A 19,140-nucleotide genomic window follows, 5' to 3' on the forward strand; every position below is an offset into this window, starting at 1 on the left:
GGTTGGAACTGGATGATCTTTAGGGTCCCTTCCAACCCAAACCATTCTGTGATTCTATGTATGGCATTTGCTTATACTGGAAAGCTGCAGTTGATGATTTCAGAAGGTATTTAGATATGTGAGAGATCCTACTAACCTTACTGGAACAAATCATATACTTGAAGTCCACTGCTGAAGTGACCCCAAAAATTAAACTGCTTCCAGGTTTAAGATGTCTGCTATGAGATTATTGGGATTTTTTTGGGTTTGTTGTTTTTTTTCTTTTCTTTGTTGTATTGTGTTCCCTCCCTGTGTTGAAAGCTGGCCTGCTGCAGAAACATGGGTAATCGTGACTATCATAGTTAACATTACAGAACTGAGTAACAGTTATATTTTCTTTTCTTAATGCTTGTTTTCCCTGTTAAGTTTTAACAAGGAAACGCCATCCTTGACTCTCTGTGCCTACTGTGTTTGGAAGTGACGCTGTAATCAGGAGTGAGAGGGTGAAGAGGAATAGTCTAACATAGGTGGCTTCTGCTGTAGCTTAGGCTCTAAGCACATATATGATGTGCTGGATGGGTTTGTAAGGGAAGACTTGGGAGGCGAAGGATGAGGGGGAATTACCTCAAATGCTCGTAACTGGACCATGATGCACAAGACTGATCAAGGTAATATTCCTGTTCCACATATGTTTTAATTCAGTATTTCTCTGGTTCAGCGTTTTCTTTCTGCCATCCCTTCAGCAGAAAGTGAAATCTGTGGCTGAAAAAGGCCACTGATAGGAATAGATGTTAAATTCTCAAGACTTTTTTCTAGAAGTTGTCACTCTCCATCCCTTCCCTGAAACCATGGCCTTCAGTTCTTCATCTCGCTTTCAAAAAGTGTATTTTTTCTGATGTCTGGCTGCAAGTGGCTGGCTTTGTGTGAGCAGGGGTATCTTCCCAAGCAGGTGGTGGCCAGAATCAAAGAATTCTGCAGGTGATCTGTTCCAGGAGGCAGAGCTGTGCCTTTTCCACAGAAAGTTTGTGCTGTTCATGATCACTCTTGCTGTGGTCCCATGAGCCTGTTCTTCATCTCAGCACATTATACAGCTCTGTGAGCGTAAGAGAGTGTGCTTGTGGCTGGTGTGAAAAGCACCCTTTTTGGAGATGAGAGCTGGAGCCTTGAGTCTCCTCTGGCTGACGGTCACATTGCGTGGGAATTTCTCATGCTGTGTGCAAACACTTTCTTAGACTACTGCATCAAAACAATGGATGTTATTTTCTTTGCCTTCTCTACCCACAGTTCCCTTTAAAAAGGGAACTGGTCCTGCTTTCAAAATAGGTAACGTAAGTACCTATTGCCAAGGGAGGATTGAAACACTGATCCTGATCTGACACAGGCATCTATTTTTGACATTCAGAGAGGCACCCAAGTCTGAAAGAAGGTCTAGTTTAACACATTCCTTTCACCAGTTTTTCCTTTTGCTGTCGTATTGTTGTGGCTTAGGCCCAGGCAACAGTCAAGCACTGTGTGTCTGCTTGCTCACTCCTCTCTCTGGTGGGATGGGGAGGAGAAAATATCAGGAAAAGCTTGTGGGTTGAGACAAGGATAGTGAGGGATCACTCACCCACGGTGTCAGGGATAAAACAGACTTGGTGTGGGGAAGAAGAATCAGTTTGTTACCAGTCAGTTCAGAGTAGGATGTGAAATAAAAGCAAATCTTAAAACACCTTCCCCCCATCTCTCCCTTCTTCCCAGGCTCAACTTTGCTCCCCATTTTTCTACCTCTTCCCCCTAAGTGAATGGTGGGGTTGAGGTCAGCCCATCACACATTCTCTGCCACTCCTTCCTCCTCAGGGGAGGATCCTCGCACTCCTCCCCTGCCTCCAGCGTGGGGTCCCTCCCACGGGAGACAATCCTCCATGAACTTCTCCAACATGAGTCCTTCCCACGGGCTGCAGTTCTTCAGGAACTGCTCCAGCGTGGGTCCCTCCCATGGGGTGCCGTCCCTCAGGAGCTGCCTGCTCCAGCCTGGGTCCCCTACGGAGTTATGGGCTTCTTTGGGTGCATCACCTGCTCTGGCGTGGGGTCCTCCTCGGGCTGGAGACAGGTCTCTGCTTCCCTGTGACCCTCCATGGCTGCAGGGCACAGCCTGCTCTCTCACCACAGGCTGCTGGGGAACCTCTGCTCTGGGCACCCCTTCTCCTCCATCTGCACTGACCTAATAAATATTGCATCAGTTACATTGGTGTTTGAGTTAATGAAACCAAGTTGCTGGAGCCTTTCACTTTGGTTTAACACATCTCCGTGCTTCTGTTTGTAGTTGCTTCACTAGTAAACGAGATAAGTTTCTGTATTAATAAGTTGGTCTGTTTAGTTTTGTATGTGTTTAAACAGGATGCTCAAGTTGATGATTCTAGTTGAACTGCATTAACTACGTTGTCCCCGTGACGTATGTCCTGTGAGGCATGGTCCCCAACTGCTGGGAGGGAAGATGCTGAATTGGATTTAATACTGTGGCTGTTGACACCAGTCCAACCCTGGAACAGCCAGGATAGCAGCTCAGAGTGTCTGGTGAGCTGGTTTTAGGAAGGGGAGACCCTGGAAGGAGGATGTTTCCAACAGGCGCTTTGTGGGTTCACTAAGGGTTGGCTTGCCTACTTTTTTTGTTTTGTTTTGATTTTTTTCCTCCAACTGTTCTGGGCAAGCAGCCAAGAAGGAATCCCAATAAGCAATTCATGAGCTCACAAGAACTAAAATGATATTGGTATAACAGGCTATTTCTGTCTCTATTCCCCCTTCTCCTTTTTTCTTTCTTTAATAGGAGATTTTTACAGTGTGGATGACCAAAAAAACCACCCCAAAAAGCCATACAGGAGGTGTCCTCTAGTGGCTGCAGCCCACCCTGTTAGAAAGGCCATCGGCCTTGAAAAATGAGGTTGGTTTTCCTTTCTGGCTTTGTCGCCCAAGTGTGGGCACCTGACCAAAAGCAGCTGGGACGTGCGTTGCCTGCCAACAGGCCGAGCTACCAGAACCTGTCCCCTCTCCCCGCTGGCACTCGCCGGCTGCTGGAGTTCTGTCGTGCGCCCGCGCACCGATGGCTGTGTGGAGCGAGTCCTGGGAAACTGTAAGCCTCGTTTGCCCTGATGGTGAAGATAATGATACTTGTCAACCCCTCTAAAAGCATTTGCATGCTTTAAGTATTTATGATGTGTTGGTATGAAATTACAGGTGCAGAATAACTTGCTTGATGTCAGAGATTAATGCGCATTTTCTGCCAGTCAGCATTACTTGGAGATGGTTGTTTTTGTTGACTGAAAGGTTTAGTTTTCAAAACATTGTTTCAGCTCCTATATTATTCTGCAAAGTTTTATGCCCAAGATAGTCTAAAAATTTTAGAAACCCCCACGCTTAATTCTATGCATTCTTTTTATGGATGGATTATTATTAGGTTGTCATTCTTATGGCAATTTTGATATTAATACATGTGGTGTATTAATTGAAAGGGTTGGAGGTGTTGTAGTTGAAGTCAGAATTTAATTTCTCAGCTTCTGAGATTTGTTACTGAAATCATAATAACCTTTATAATGAATCTCTGGTATGTGGATTCCAATGTCTAGTGTTCTTCAGGGCTGTGCTTTGTAAATTGTAAGCACGCTCTGTAGCTGGAGATGTAATCCATCTTTAGGCTGGGATAGTGTAAAATGAATCAACTCCCAGTTAGACATCAATATAGCATTCTGCAGATTTTTGTCCTAAAAGCCCCCTCCAAGAGTCCTTGGGACTATTTGTCTCTCTTAACTTGTTTGTCAGGATCCTGAGTAGTTTAATTGGAGGAAAGAGTTTCCACCTTTCTTGGTTCACTTTTGTTCTTCCCTGCCATTAGTAGCCTATCCAAGAGGAGAAGCGAGACATAACCTCTCCCATGCCCACAGCCCGTGGCTCTTCCCTCCAGATGAAGATGTGATACGGTCCGTTTGTGCCTTGAGCACACTGGTGTGGTCCACTTTACAGGGTCCCTCTCTGGGACTAGCTTTCCATTTCTCCTGTTGGCGTACTGTGGCTGTCCTTTCGTGTGGACTGCTGGTCGCAGTGCTGCCTTCTCCGGAATCCCTTGCTGTCATCTCTTCCGTCCTTCGTGTCGTCTCTTGCCCTGCCTTCGCCAGAGCGGGGCTGAAGCTGAGCGAGCGGCAGAGCCTGGCGTGTGGCACGCTGCCCGCTCAGCTTTGGGTCTGAGTTGGATGTGGTTCCAGCTGGGAGTCTGTGCTCTAGGCCGCTGCGTTTTCCTTGGCCAGCACGTGTGTAGTTGCGTTGTGTGCAAACTGGTGTTGCTTGGGCCTTGGCTGGGAGCTGCTTCAGTCTGAGCTAGCTGGTGGCGGGGACGGCAGAAGACTGGTCTTTAGGAAGCAGTGTACAGATTTCCCCTGCTCTGCTGCTCCCAGTCTGCTATGGGATGTGGGGTTTTTGTTAATGTATACAGATTTGGGTTTTGGGAGGCCAGGCCAAGTGGTGGATCTGCTGTGCACATTAGCCACAGCAGAACTTGAAGGTGGCCCGACACCTTTCACGGTGGAGTAAGTTTGGATTTGCACAAGGCTTGTGTAACTGGGTGTGAGTTGGTGTGTTCTCCACAGGAGGCCCTTGGCTCTAGCAGCCTGCTGACCTTCTGGCCTTGCAGTAGGCTTTGTTTGTTCAGGCTTTTCCCTAGTAGCAGTCTGGCTCTTCAGGCTTGTTTCTCTTGGAGTTACTTTTTTTTGGGATATTAATTGAATGTAGGGTTTTTTCATGTTTGATTGTTTCCCATGAATGGTGCTCGCAATGTAAAGTTTACCCTGAGATTCAGAATCTGTATCTCATAAAATTAAACCCAGTGTACAGTATCTGGAAGTGTTGCTTTCAAAAAAATGAGCTGAGGTATTTTGGATCATCAGTGTTACATTGCGTGTTCACTGGAAGGACAACAATTCATAAAGAACACCTTTGCAAGCAGTTTTAAAAATCGAGATCAGACCCCTTTTTAATGCATGAAAAATCATTTTTTGATCAAAAAATGTTTAACCAGCATGACCTGCAGAGCATTCGTGTAAGTGGTAAATGAGGTTGGCTGGAAGGAAGTTGACAGTATGGGTAATTGTGTAACTGAACTAACTACTGATAGACTTGTGCATTTTAGTCACTACTTCCGCTGTCCAATTTCCCGTGTTCATCCAGGGAAAAGAAGTTGCCTCCTCTTCTAGCAGGGTAATCCCAAACAGGGTGGATTGGGGATTAGACAGACCCCTCAGTGCTGGTCCGAAACAGAAACTGGGGGGTGCCAAATTCCATTGTCTGAAGGTCTTCCCTCTTAATTTGTCTCTCGCACTCTGTGAAATTGGACAAAACACTTGGGATTTTCTGGGAAGTATCTAAGCAAAAATGTTGGATGTTAGATTAAAAAAAAAGCATAGTGAACTTGATTTGCATACGCGCTCATTTCCATGCAATTTCTGTTTCCTCTATGCAAATGTGGCCATTTTTAGAACAACTCACGCAGATGTCTGCTTGATTCTCTGTGGAAGTTCAAATGGGTCGAACTAGTAGCAGTTCCTGAACCACAGCATGAACTCCTTAAAGCAAGAACATAATGTGATGCACTTTTTCAGCAGCGTTTTACAGCTTTCAGCAGGAGTGTTTAGTGTGGAGCTTGGTTTTATACTGCATATTGGTTCTGTTCAGAATGTTGAATAGTATATGAACAACACTGTTTTGGTTTCGGTTACATAAAGGGAGGAATAAAATTTCTTTATTTGGCATGTTAACTTTTTTTGATACTTGATTCCTGAATATTTCTATTTTCTGCAAAATGAAGTAAGCTTAAGATTTTGGACTGATAACATGCTTTTCTTGTATAACTTGAATGAAACACTGATTTTTTTAACTTTTTTATTCTATTATGGTAAGAGTAGACTGGCATAATGTTCCCATAGTTATAATATGGACCCCCCAGTTTTAGTCCATGCACCAAGAGCAGCGGGGGAACAGTAGGACCGAGGGAAGGAGGGGCGAGTATGGGAACATTCTACACTTTTTTGGGAAAAGATGCAAAAGGGAGAATGTTTATTTTGTATGTAACATGTTGGAGATCTCATTATAGAAAGTGTAAGACACATAGCATTAGCCATATGCCTTTTATTGAGAAGTATTGAGAACTGTAGCTTTCATCTCTCTAAGTAAGTATCTCGTTAGGTGCTGAAGATAAAAGCTGTCCTCTTTAAGCTTCTGTGTTGATTTTATGCCAAGGGAATATTGAAGAATTGACTATGTACCTGCACTGTGAATAAGTACCTTTGACACTGAAATTGTCTAGAAGTAAAACACAGTGATTTATCATGTTTATTTATAGCTATGGAAAATACGAAACCACCGTTATTTCTATTCATTGCATTTGTACTCTTTCAGGATGTAGCAGTTTTATGTATTGGCTAAATACCAGGCCATTTCAAATGATGAGTTCAGTGTCTTAGTGTGACCCTGAAAGGCTCGGTGTGGGATCCGAACCACCAAGTCGCAGTGCGTCTCTAGTCTGCTTGTAGAGCCTGAAAACACCTTCTTTGCTTTTTCTCCTCTTGGTGCTGATTAACATGTAGATGTTTCATGATCATTTCTTAAGTTCCTCTGCAGTGTGAAATTCATGTCTAATTAGGGAAAATAATCACCAATATACTTATACAATGTGTATGGATTACCCGACTCTTGTGTTCCATCTACATTTATGTGCAGTCAGGAAAACCCCTTTAATTACACTTTCCACTGTAAGGCACCACAGCATGTAAAGCAAGGAGAAAAATATTCTCAGCGATGCATATGATATCAAAGCCTCCGAGAAAATGCCGTTTTTAATGGCTTTATTGCGTTTTGATGCATTCAATGTGAATATCGAGAGAAGTATAAAGTAGTTACAAAAGAAAGTAATCAGCTTAGAGCACTTTAATAAGGGATGCTGAAAGGCGTATGGGAATTTCTGCTCTATCTGTTTATCATGTGTTAAGAAGTGGCAATACAAAAGAATACTGGCTCTAGATCTCAAGCAGAACCATCTGCAGCAGCGACTTCCTGAAACATCTTGTGTGTCTGTTGTTTTAGTGGGTGTGAGACTCTCTGGCTCTCTATGTTTTGTCCTGCTATGTCTTGCCTGCTTTATCTGTGAGGTTTTTGTATGAACCGTATATGTCAAAACACCATGTGAATGAACTGATACCTCGTTTCTTCAGACAGGTGGAAATAAGAAATTTTGAGTGAAGAAAAAATCTTTATTCTCCAACCATTCTATATTAATACAGATTTCATACCTCAGGTATAATAGCTAAAGGAACATTTTGTTGTTGAATTAAAGGGCTCCTTCCTGTTATATCTGGGTTATTCTTTTAAGTGCTCAGGGAAGAAACCCTATTATGAATTACTGTTTGACATTAGCCTTGTATGCCACAGTTGCTGCAGTAAGGAAAAGAATGTCCTTATTTGAGTTACATGTAGGAGGGGGAGACTGTGTGACTAATAGCTAGGACTAGATAAACAGACTGAACAAATTGTATTTCTCTACATTATACTTTCCTTCTGATAACGTCCTGACATGGTTGATCAGTGTCTTTTGCAGTCTCAAGAAATAGAACATTCCTTTCAAAGCGAGGAATGCTGCAGAAAGTTACCTGTTCAGGACACTGGTATGGGTTTCCCACCCTAACCTAGCTGGTGGGGTAAGATGCGATTAGGTCAATGCAGTTCTGACTCTGGCACAGAAGGAAGGAGATGATTGAGGTGGGATTAATGAACAAGATAGAAATTCATGGGGCATTAAAAAATTAACTATCTTGTCACACACACACGTGTATAAATATAGGTGTATGTTTATATAAAAAGTGTATATAAAGATACTCAAGTGAGCTCCTAGGATAACTGTGACCATTGTATGGATATATGACTCCAGTCTGTGAACATGATCATGAGGTGCCAAGCCCTGTCCAGTTAAGAGCTGTGTTTGGCTAAGGGTAAGGGCTTAAAAATCGTCATGCCCTTTTCCAGGAGCTCCAGCTCATCCATCCTGGCCTTGAATGTCTCCTGCTGCAAACTGACCTTTTCTCTCTGCTCAGGCTCTGTTCACCTTCCTACAAATGCCTTCAAGAAAGCGCTCTTGGCTCTCCAGCTGCACCATAGTTTGCTGGTAGGAGCAGGGTAGTGCTAAAGCAGTACTTCCTCCCTGCTTTTGTGTCTGCTGAGAGCGTTATTTACGCCAATCTGTTAGGCAATTCTGCCTCGTATAGTACCTTGCATATAACAGATGCTGTCCATGATCTGAAATGGGATGTGTACGTTGTGTTTTTCACACAGCTAATGTCACTAAGGATACAGACAGGTGGTTCTGCTGTTGTACTGGAAAAAAACTAAGGACCTGTATCTGTTGATTTAGTAAATTATTAAAATGAATGGGAGTCTCAGATTTTTGCAGTAAATTATAATACATGAAAAAAGGTTTCATTGACTTAATTCTTAAATAATTTAAAAAGGCTGAGGTTAGAAAATATGATTAACTCCCACTGAGCTCTGCATTAATAGCTTTTCACTGTTCTTAACTGTGTAAGCGTTGCACTGGGGATTAACTGTAGTCTGAAGTTTGACAATCTAGGAAGGGAGAGTCAGTAAGAAAATACTCATCAGTGTTGAGTTTAGTAACAGGATGACACCAGCTTGTAGCTGCCTTTTAAACTGCCTGTGCAGCTCTCCCTTACCTTTGATCTGGTGTATTGTTGGCAGCGTATGCCTAGGGAAGTATAGCAGGACACTGCAGGAGTTAAATCTTAAACCTTCTCATTGTTCCATAACATTTTAAACTTCTTTTTTTTTCCCTTCACAGGAAATGACCTAGAGGCCTTACAAATACATTTGTGCATTTTTGTTCTGAGTCTACAATTGAGGGCAAATGCAGTCTGGAAGCACCACTTAATGTTACAACGGAAACAACTACCTCAACAAACAAGGAAAGGGGAAGAAGGCTTGCAATAATAAACACTCTAATTTTTAATAGCTTATACTTGCAAAGTCTTCTGTAAACAGAGTCCAGATTTTATTTTTCCCCCTCGAGAAAAAAGACACACTACAAGTAAACTAATTCGGCAGACTGGATCTGTCAAGACATTTGAAGATACTTGATCTGCTGACATAAGGATTTACTTTTCAAGGAAGGAGCCTGTGCACTGCTTCTGTAATCGCTGTTGATCAGTGGTTTGCTTCACTTTTCCTGATTCTACTAATGGGAAAATTGTCTTAAGGTATTGCTTCTAAAACTATTATTTGCATTGACAAAAACAACTTTTGTAGACTTAACAGCAAGTGACAGTAATATGCTCATGAAGAAATTGTAGGCGTTAACTTCTCTGTTCCAGCATCACTTTTCTGTGTGCAGAGTGGAATACCAAACAAGAGACGGAGCGTTACTGAGATACTTCGGTTTGCTTTTTGAGTACAGTTTGTAACTGCAGCAGGGCTGCACTGAACACTGAAAATACAAAGTCAGCAAATCTGCTGCCTTTCTCACTGCTGATACAGATTATACAGACGCTGCCTTTTTGAAATGCCTTTTGTGAAACCTATGTACACAGTCCTCCACTGTTACTGTACATAACTATATATTTGAGGCAGGAGTTTGACAAGTGATTGTTAATTCGAGGAAGCTTTGGACAAGCACTCACTTATGTATTGCTGTAGTGCACAAGAAAGCAAAATGGACTATAAGCGGCGCTTTTTGCTTGGCGGGTCCAAGCAAAAAGTGCAGCAACACCAGCAGTATCAAATGCCTGAGCTAGGCAGGACCCTGAGCGCACCGCTGGCATCTACAACCCCAGCATCCCCTTTGGTCTCCTCAGCTGCTGCGGGCGGCTGCAACCACCCCGTGTCCCATACTACTCCGATTGCAGACATCCAGCAGGGAATCTCCAAATATCTGGATGCACTCAACGTGTTTTGCCGTACGAGCACTTTCCTTACAGACCTTTTCAGCAGCGTATTTAGGAACTCGCACTATTCTAAGGCAGCTATGCAACTGAAAGACGTGCAGGAACATGTCATGGAAGCAGCGAGTCGACTCACAGCAGCAATAAAACCAGAAATAGCAAAAATGCTGATGGAACTGAGTGCAGGAGCTGCGAACTTTAAAGATCAAAAGGAGTTCAGCCTACAAGACATTGAGGTAAGTTACCTTGGGGGATACTGTTCTGCGTGCCACTTTGTATTGTTCCTTCCTAATTGGGCTTCTCTTCAAAATCACTTTGACGCCAGAAGTTCTCTCTGCCTTGCTTTGTGTCTGTGGGCAGTGCTGGTAAAAGGAGAAACTCTCAATTTCTTATGTTTTCTTCTTGAAAGTGCCTGACTTGCAGCTATGTTGGGTGAGGTATTGAGTAGGTATCTCTGTATAAGAGCTTGTACTCTATTTAAAGATTTAATGAAATAGGGAAGATGACTTATAACGAAATAGTATACCTATATAATTCCAGTTGATAATATTCTGCATGATTTAAACTTACAGCCAGCAATCCAACAGTTATTTGGGGAATGACTATAAGTTTAAAACCAGCAATAATGCAAACACCCCCTACTCCTCATCCTCCCCACCACCCCGAAAAAATCCCCAAACCACAACACCCGGTTCTTCCACACCAACTAAATAAAAGTTTTAAACAACTTTGCTTTATAGTAGCTAATATTTCTAACGATATTAACTGTTGTGAGGGGGAACCTGAACACTTGGGAGTGGTGTATTGTCATCAGTGTTTGTGTAAATCTGCATATTAGTTGACTAACGATCGAAATTTATGTAAAACAATGTTATACAGCTCTTCAAATCATTTTTGTCTTTTTGAGCTGTTGTGCTTAAAAGGAAAATACCACGTTAGCATGAGATCCGTGCTGTAAAATTTTGTCATGACTTTGCAATAATTGCAGTATGCTGGCAGCAAGTGCCCAGTAGTCAGAATTCAGAGGTTTTGAAGTTGAGAGGATCCCCAGCTCTCACCAGGCCTGGCTGGTATTTCTGGGTGTTTCTTCTGCAGTAAATGGCTTAATTGTGTTAAGTGATAGTCACACACAAATCCCTGGTCTTTTTAAGTAGTTCCTTGTGTTTTAACATATTTCTTTATGGCAGTCTTTGCAAAGTTGTTCCTACAGAATCGTAATTCCTGAGTGGAAAACTTTATTTTTGAGCTCTCTTATTTTTGATTTAGATTTCAGGTAACTTTAAGGGTGAATGTTACACACATGTGCCTATCAAGCATTATCTGCTTTCTGTAACTCCACAACTTAGAGATGAACTAGTAAGTAGAACACTATTTGTAGTACATAATTGGAGTGAGAAATATGACTGACAGTTTTCATTGTTGTATACTTAGTATAGAATGAAGTAAGATTGGCTGTGTATTTGTTATACATGGCTTCTGTAGGCTGGTAGTTTTGAAAACAGTCTGACAACATCACTATGTTTAGCCAAGGCTGTAGGAAAAAATACCTTCTCTTTTTTTCCTTCTTAATTTAAAAATCAGTGTGAGTTTGTGTAATTAAAGACCTTGATAGTACATGCTGAAAGACTTTTTTTTTAAATTTAAAAAGAGGCAAAAACATACACAGCACTACCCTGCCTTCTAGGGGGTTTTTTGTGGACGTCAAAACTCCCTATTGCCAAATGTTGGCAACTGTCTGTATACTGCTTTTATAAACTCGTCAAGCAATTCTAGGTGCTAATTGATACCCCGCCCCACACTCTGTGTGGGGGAGAGTGCTTCTTCAGCAGAGTGGAGTTCACCAGCAATATGCAAACAGTGCTTTGCTGAGCCGGCTGCGTGTCTTCCCAGCTTAAAGCGAAGGTAGAGAAACTTGCTTTGGTCCCTGCTTTACTTGCACAGACCTAACCCTGGTTCCTGAGCTCCACATGCACCTACAGTGCTCTCCTCACCAGGCAGCCCTGTGGTGGGAACTGATGGAAAAGAGGATGGATTGCTTGGTTTTCTCTCTGGGCATCCCTTGTGGAACCACTTGACATCGTACTCTTCTTATACCTGTTCTTAATTAAAACTGCATCTTTCACATTGCTCTAAAAAAAGTCAATATGCAAGATTTATGGGAACTTTTGTGTAATGAGTCACAGGTTGCATTCCGCTTTTTTAAGAACCAGCGAAATGTAAGGATTTGACACCGACTCACATGATGGTTTTGTAAGTCAGCCAGGGAGCATGGTTTAGATGGCTGAAGTGTACGGGCAAGCTGGTCGGATGATTGTGCCCAGGGAGCTCGGTTGCTCACTGTCAAAATGCGCCTTGGCAGAGGTCAGCGCAGAGTGTGGATTGAAGTTTGTAGGTGACTTGAAAGTACGTGATGTGAGTATGCTGGAAGACCTGCTGAATTAAAAAGTCTTGAACTGAACAAATGAGTCTTCCAGATGGGATGGAATTCAGAGGGGAAAACTGTTGCAATATTGAAGTAGAAATTTTCAGCCCCGCAGGTGGAGCCCACTGGGCAGCAGTCCTGCAGTGCTAGGGCTGACGGTAGTTGTAGGTTGGGCAGGAGTCAGTGTTGTTGCTGTTGTGCAAAGAGGCAGTTGTCATGTATTTACCGTGACTATAACCTGCAGGAGCCATGAAATGAGCATTCAGCTCTCTCCACTTTGGTTATTAAGGCCTTAAATACAACAGTGCCCCCACGCACCGCTGCAGTTGCACTTAGTGAGCAACTGGAGACACACCAGAGGAGAGTAGCAGGAGTTTTCAGGCATCCAGGCAGTAGGACTTCAGAGGAGAAACTGGGAAGACTGACTCTACAGAAGAGAAGACTAAGAAGGAAAATCAGAATCGTTGAGGCATGTAAGAGGCTGCCAGAAGACGTGGCAGTGTCCTGTTCTTCACGTCAACGTAAGGTGTGGCAAGAAGTGATGAACGTACACTTCAGAAGGAAAGATTCGTATTAGATGTAGTGGAAATACTTTGTAATGTTTTTTTGAGGCACTGATGTGGGTTGCTACAAAGGGTAGGGAGCCTCCATCACGAAGAACTTACAGAACAGGTCAAACCTGCAATGGCCAAACTGACCCAGGTGAAATTGCTCCTTGCTTGGGACAGGAGGGTGACCTTTTGAGAGCCTCTCCTACTCTGCTTTCCTGGGATTTGAAGACTGGCCTATTTATGCTGAAATTTTAATTTTAAGAAGTGTGGGGTTTTTTTCCCCCTGATCTATAGAAAAGTTAACTTTTCATAAAACTACCAGCAGGATTAAAAAACCCAGTGAAAGCAGAAAACTATAAAGGGCATGCCTGACTTCAGAGTCCACTGACCAGGGGAAACGAGGGGAAGAACCTGAGAGGCAGAGTGTTTTTCCTTGGAAAATATAAGGGGGGAATAGTAATATTTGAAGCTGCTTTTGCAGCTTCTCAAGTAGATGGCAGAAAAAACTTACAACGCTGAGAAAGGCTTGAGAGATGGTGGCATGTGTGAGTGGCAGCTCTGCAGTGTTCCATGAAGAGGTACTCCAGAGTCCTTGTTGGAGGGATGGAGTGTGGGATTGCAGAAGGAGCAGGAGGTGAGTTCTAACTCATGGTGGGCTGGGAGGGCAGAACCCCAAATCCATGAGAAGGACATGAGAATGAGGCTTTTTCCATGCATCAGCCCAGGTAAGGAAAATGTACATTTCCTAAGCCTTCCTCAAGAAAGGCTGTATGTTTTGAGGAATAATGAGAAATCTAAGCAGAGCAGGCTTGGCTTTAGAAATTTAGGAGAGTGCTGTAGGTTGTCTGAGGAGCCACACATCTCTGTCTAGTGTAGTGGGCTGTACCCGCCAGGGAAGGCAATATCAAGGAAACTTCAGGTTCTCATGAACACACACTGACGGATTTGGACTAAAAAAGGTTGTGCAACCTGCAGTGTAGGAGCAGTGGAAGAGGCTTCTGCCTTTCTTATAGTTCTTTAGCAGAACAGAGCTTGCTAGTTCAGCGCTGTCTGCCGAGATGTGTCAGAAGGTGACTTCTCTTGTTCAAAGTGTTGGTGACACATGGAGTTTCCCAAGGTTTCTTTGTTTCAGAAATGCAAATACTGACTCTTTTTTTTTCTGCCTTTCCTTTTCCCCTTTCAAAAAACTTTGAATTCTCAGGTGCTCTGTGCCTGTGTGGGTGAGGAACAGTGTGAAACTTAAGGGAAACAAGCATGTGTGTTCTGTTAAATTTTCCAGATCTGTTGTTAAAATTTTGTAAGCTGGAAGAACGCAGCAAAACTGTACTGCTGTTAATAAAATCATTAAAGGAAATCGGGGCGGGGGGATTTAAAACTGGAAAAAAGTTTGTATATTTTCTCATCTTTTGTGAAGCTTTGCAGCAGCTGCAGTACTGCAAAATAGAAAAAAGTAATTTTGTTTCAGTTTCATGGAACTTACCTATTGTTTTAGAAGTGTTAGTAATGAGAGATGTACATGTTGCCTTCCTAAATGAAAGGGACGCACGAATAGGCACAGAATATTTACTTGGATCCTCTGTTTTGTATTAAATGGAGATAATTTTTGACTTTTATGTGTATAAAATAACCGAAGATTTTTGAACAAGAAGCTTGTGGGACAAAAATGTCTGAGTAAATACAAAATGTAGGCTTTCCTTAGCAAACACTGAAGTCCAATTTAAACTTTTTTTTTTTAATTATTATCTTTTCTGTGATTTGCAGGGATTGGCTTCAGACTTTAAGGACTTGAGGAATTGTTAGTAGCAAAAAGCTGCTTCGGATCAGTAGAAAATGCTATGGCTTGCTGGAATGACATCGTACTCTTGTCTCAGTCTGCTCTCTGATCAGTCAGCATTGTCTTAAGAAGTATTTTGTATTACATTTTAATTGGTGCTTTCTATTTTTAAAATACTTAACGCTTCAGTGCTTTTTTGCTAAATTATAGTTAGTATTTTGATAGCAACAGCTATTAGTTTCTCACTACTGGGCTTTTAGGTTGACTGTTGGCAAAAATGAGTCTGTTAGGCTGCCGGTGGCTCTGAAAACTGTAGGTGTAAAGGTGTAACTGCCACTGGAATCTAGTTTGTCATGTGGGTAACCCTTTTTCAGTGAGCCAGGATCGTGTCCTCCCTTGGAGGTGTTCTGGTCATGAGAGCACTCTTCCGAAGTGCAGGGCAGTGCTCCATAGTAAAAGTGAATAATATTCTGCCCACCTTCAGTAATGTGTGGGGAAGGGGGGTATCTCATCATCTGGTACCCCAGTCTGAGTTGTACCTCGCTGTTAACTTCATTATATTGCTGGTCTCTTCAGGGTAGGCAGGTTGTGCGTAGGGCTTATTGTTACCATTTAGAATTCTGTTGAGGGAAATGAGGGTAGTAGGAAACCACTGACTAAGTGTGTTGTGGTGTTTGGGAGTTTGAGGGGGTTTTTTTGTTGTTGTTGTTTAGGAAATAGCAAAAAAAAATTCTACATAAAATGGTACTTGGAACTGCAGGTCAGTGTTTCTATCAAGTTTGGAAGACTGACACTGGTTATTGGCTAACTTTCTTAGTGGTAGTGTTCTGTTTTAAAAGAATCTGTTGTGTAAGGTTTGCTTGCCAGGGGATTTGCGTGGCATCACTGTTCAGCAATGAAATCTGGCGATTTCATGCGTGCACTTTGGCCAGCAAGATACTCCAAAATTGATTGAGTGCCCCCCTTAGGAGGCTAATATGGGACAGAGTAACCTAACACTGCATCTCCACCTGATGCTCCTGGTTGTGTGTAACCAGTTGGATTAAACTCGTCACCTGTTTCAGAGACAAGGAAGTCTGAAGTGAGACCTCCCCTAGAAGTCCCATTGCTTCCAACTGCTAAGCAGGGAGGCAGATTCCCTTAGGTAAGGTTATTTAGCTGCTGAGATAAGATAGCTGTCCTGCTGGGTAACAGCTTAGGAAAGCCAAGGAGCTAGCCTTGTATTTTTGGGGACAAAAGGTTTGCAAGCTGAAGACTCATTGTATGTGTAATGTGATTCTAAGAAATTGATTAAGAAAACACCACACTACCAAGAAAAACTAACTGGTTGACACCTGCGGTGATTCCAGTTCATCTTTGATTACTACACAGTCTCTAGTTTTAATTTGTTCTTACTATGGTCTAATGCAGGAGAGCCAAACACTTCTGCATGGGGAAAGTAAGGAGAGAGAAACTCAGAAGAGAGGTGGTGGTGTCTCTGACTGAAAAACGGCATCCATAGGTTAATGTTGTTCTGCCTATTTCACAACAGAGATTTATTATGTTGCTTTACACACTTGGGTAGCTGCTGGCCGGCCCTGGCTGTAGCTGCTAAGCTGGTGGCGGTTGTACTTCTTTCCCACAGTTCAGCTCTTTGGAAGAAGATCCTCAAGAAGTGAACTTTAAAGCAAAGTGACTTTGGCATCTGCAGTGAGAGTTTCACAGTGCAAAAGTCCTCCACCACTTGGATTTTATTTAAGTAGTTAAAACCGTCCTTACCCATTTCTGAGGAAGACTGAAATAGATTATTTTTCAAACAAAATAGAAGCTCAGTAAAGCAGATGTTACTATTTACTGTTTAACATTGTAAATTGTGCTAGGAATGTTGTGTGCTGCCACTTAATCATTTGTTTATTTTGAGCATTATTCCCAGGCAGGGGAAACTTTGACTTCTGTACCTTGAATGTTTTCTGAAACTTAATCGGCTTGAAACTCCTAGTGAGTCCTAGCTGCTTCTTCCCCCGAGGGCTGTGCTCATAGACCACTGGCCATCTGAGCATTGCTGTCTTTTCCCCCAGTTTTCTTACACATCTTCCTAATCTTGTAGTCAGGAAAGTTGGAGTTTTATTCATTTCATCTTTTGCTGATTGCTCTTTCAATATGGCAAACTCCACTTTCAGAGGTCAGTCAAAGTACCAAAAATGTTTAATTTCATGCCTTGTACAAAGAAGGGAAGTGATTGAACCAGAATGGAATGTCAAAAGGAGTCCGGATGCAGTGGAAAAAAGCATTGCCACCACTGGTTCTTCTGAAGTAGATAGTTAATGCATATAACTGTTCCTGTGACTACAGAGCCTTGCCAGTAAGATCATTGTGTCTGAATATTTTTGTTCCAGAAGAATGTAGCTGAGAATAAGCCAGATGATTTATTTGCTCCAAGGCACGACGGCTTTGTACATTATCTGTGTATTTTATGAATTATTCCTAAAATGGAATTCAAGTTGAGTCTTTTTTAATAAATCAATGTCAAATATACATTTTAAACCACTTTGTGTGACAAACTCTGTAAAAGAAACAAAACACTTTGAATAGCTTTTAAATACTTTCTATGGTAATTTGGAAAATACTTGCTTCTCTGCTGCATTCTGGTTACGCTGTGTTGGAAGCTTTCGTCTGCCTTGGAGGGCACGGCCCTGAGGGCAGACGGAGCGCTCCTGCGCGTGCTGCCTTGCTCCCCAGGTTGTCCCGGGTGGGCCCGCTCCTGTCACGCTTCACATGTGGTGGCTGCACCCAAATGCTCCCTTCGTGAGACCTGTTCGGTTTCGCTTGTGGTAACTGAGGCAGATGTCTGTCTTCGGCCGCAGTCCTCACTGGCGTCGGTATGAGAGCGGGAGATAAATGGGGGGTGGAAGCTGGGGGAGCAGGGGTGCAGGGTGCGGAGCCCAGCTCCGCCTGGCAGAGGTGAGCACCCTTCCCCGGCACGATGCTGGCGCTGCAGTCAGCCCCGTGAGTACGGGGAGGGACTGGCAGCCCTTCGCTTCCCTGCCTTGCCGAGGGAGGATTACGTGACCCATTTCAGTGAAATACTCCGAAGGGAAGATTTGTGCCAGTGTTAGCAGTTCCTGTCGAACAATGCAAGTGACAGGGCTGCAACTCTGTGTGCGATCTGCATCATGTTCTAACCTGGCACTGTGGTGCCGCACTAGTGTATGGCAGAATGTTTTTGATGCTCATTGCTGGTTGTTTCTCTGCTTGGAAGATAAGCTGCGGGATTAAACGCTCCTGATTTTTATGATCATGTTCTCAAATGATTCAGATTCTCCTTGGTTTGGGTGTTTTAGCGTACGTTCAGCTAGGTCTGTGTGCAGGTGCGTTTTGCTCCTGTCTTTGTCCTTGTGATAATATGCTACTCCCAGTTTTGTGTTGTTTCCTGTGCTCAAAATCGCTAAGTAACTTAACAAGCTTTTAATTATTCAAATAACTAACTTCAGTGCAGAAGTAAAAACTGCATGGGACCAGCCTAATCTCCCTTTAATTCATAGAAACCAGTGCCCACTCTCTGTTTACTGTAAGTAAATGGTTAAATCTCGTGTTACCTATGATCTGAAGCGTTATTTTAATGAAAAAAAAAGTCTTGAGTTTACTTACCCCAAACACTGAACAAAAAGGAAGAAGGGAAACTTGTGTGGAATCTCCTATTTGCTTGCAACTGGCTTGTTTCTTCTCCCGCAGGTACTTGGGCGGTGTTTCTTGACGGTGATGCAGGTCCACTTTCAGTTCCTGTCACAAGCTCTGCAGAAGGTCCAGCCAGTGGCACACTCTTGCTTTGCTGAAGCTGTAGCTCAGGAGAGAAAGAATGTTAGTGGGGCTGGAGCCTCAAATTTAAGCCCCACCAGTGAGCTAGAAGATGCAATAAGATCATGGAGAGGAGCAGCAGAGGTACGGATGTCTTGCTGTAGTGACATTATATGTAGTGAAACCTGAATTCAAACTGGGTGCCTGAATAAAGTCTCTGGTTTTAAAGACATGGTGCAGTTAGTTTCACATGCTAAAACGTGTTGTACCTGTATGGCAAAACATCTTTGCCATGTGCGTTGTTTTCTTTGTGATGTGATTGTATGTAAGGGGTGCACAAAGAGTGGAAATGGCTTTTTGTTATTAGTAATGAATTAACAATGCTCAAATGTGGTTTGGCAGGGGGAACTTACAAGTAAAACAACAACATACAACAAGTCTTCACGAAACCAGCAAAATCTTGATGAAAAATAGTTTATGTCAGTTTCTCTTAAATTTTGAGCGTGAATTCTATTTTTTCCTTTACAGTAACCTTTAACGCTTTTGTCTTCATGCTGTTAAGCTTGATGGTGCTAGACCCATCCGTCGTTGGAATTTTAATGGTATTACTTACACCGCTTTCTGGACCTGCGGTTTCACAAACACTTGCCATCTGTGGAAGCCTTATTTTTCCTG

The 19,140-nt window shown here is 42.8% G+C and overlaps 1 protein-coding gene across 1 annotated transcript in view; it reads left to right on the plus strand.

Moving 5' to 3' along the window:
- Positions 1–9,506: 9,506 nt before the first annotated feature.
- The window catches only part of KIAA0355 (KIAA0355 ortholog), a gene marked incomplete at its 3' end in the record, with an annotated part of 25,278 nt that continues 15,644 nt past the window's right edge, over positions 9,507–19,140 (plus strand). Inside the window, exons 1-2 of the mRNA XM_010161973.1 lie at positions 9,507–10,180; positions 18,403–18,609. Coding sequence (XP_010160275.1) covers positions 9,686–10,180; positions 18,403–18,609 — 702 coding nt within the window. The remainder of the gene's footprint in view (positions 10,181–18,402; positions 18,610–19,140) is intronic.

Source organism: Eurypyga helias, unplaced genomic scaffold (assembly GCF_000690775.1).
Source record: "Eurypyga helias isolate BGI_N326 unplaced genomic scaffold, ASM69077v1 scaffold14422, whole genome shotgun sequence".
Lineage (NCBI taxonomy): Eukaryota > Metazoa > Chordata > Aves > Eurypygiformes > Eurypygidae > Eurypyga > Eurypyga helias.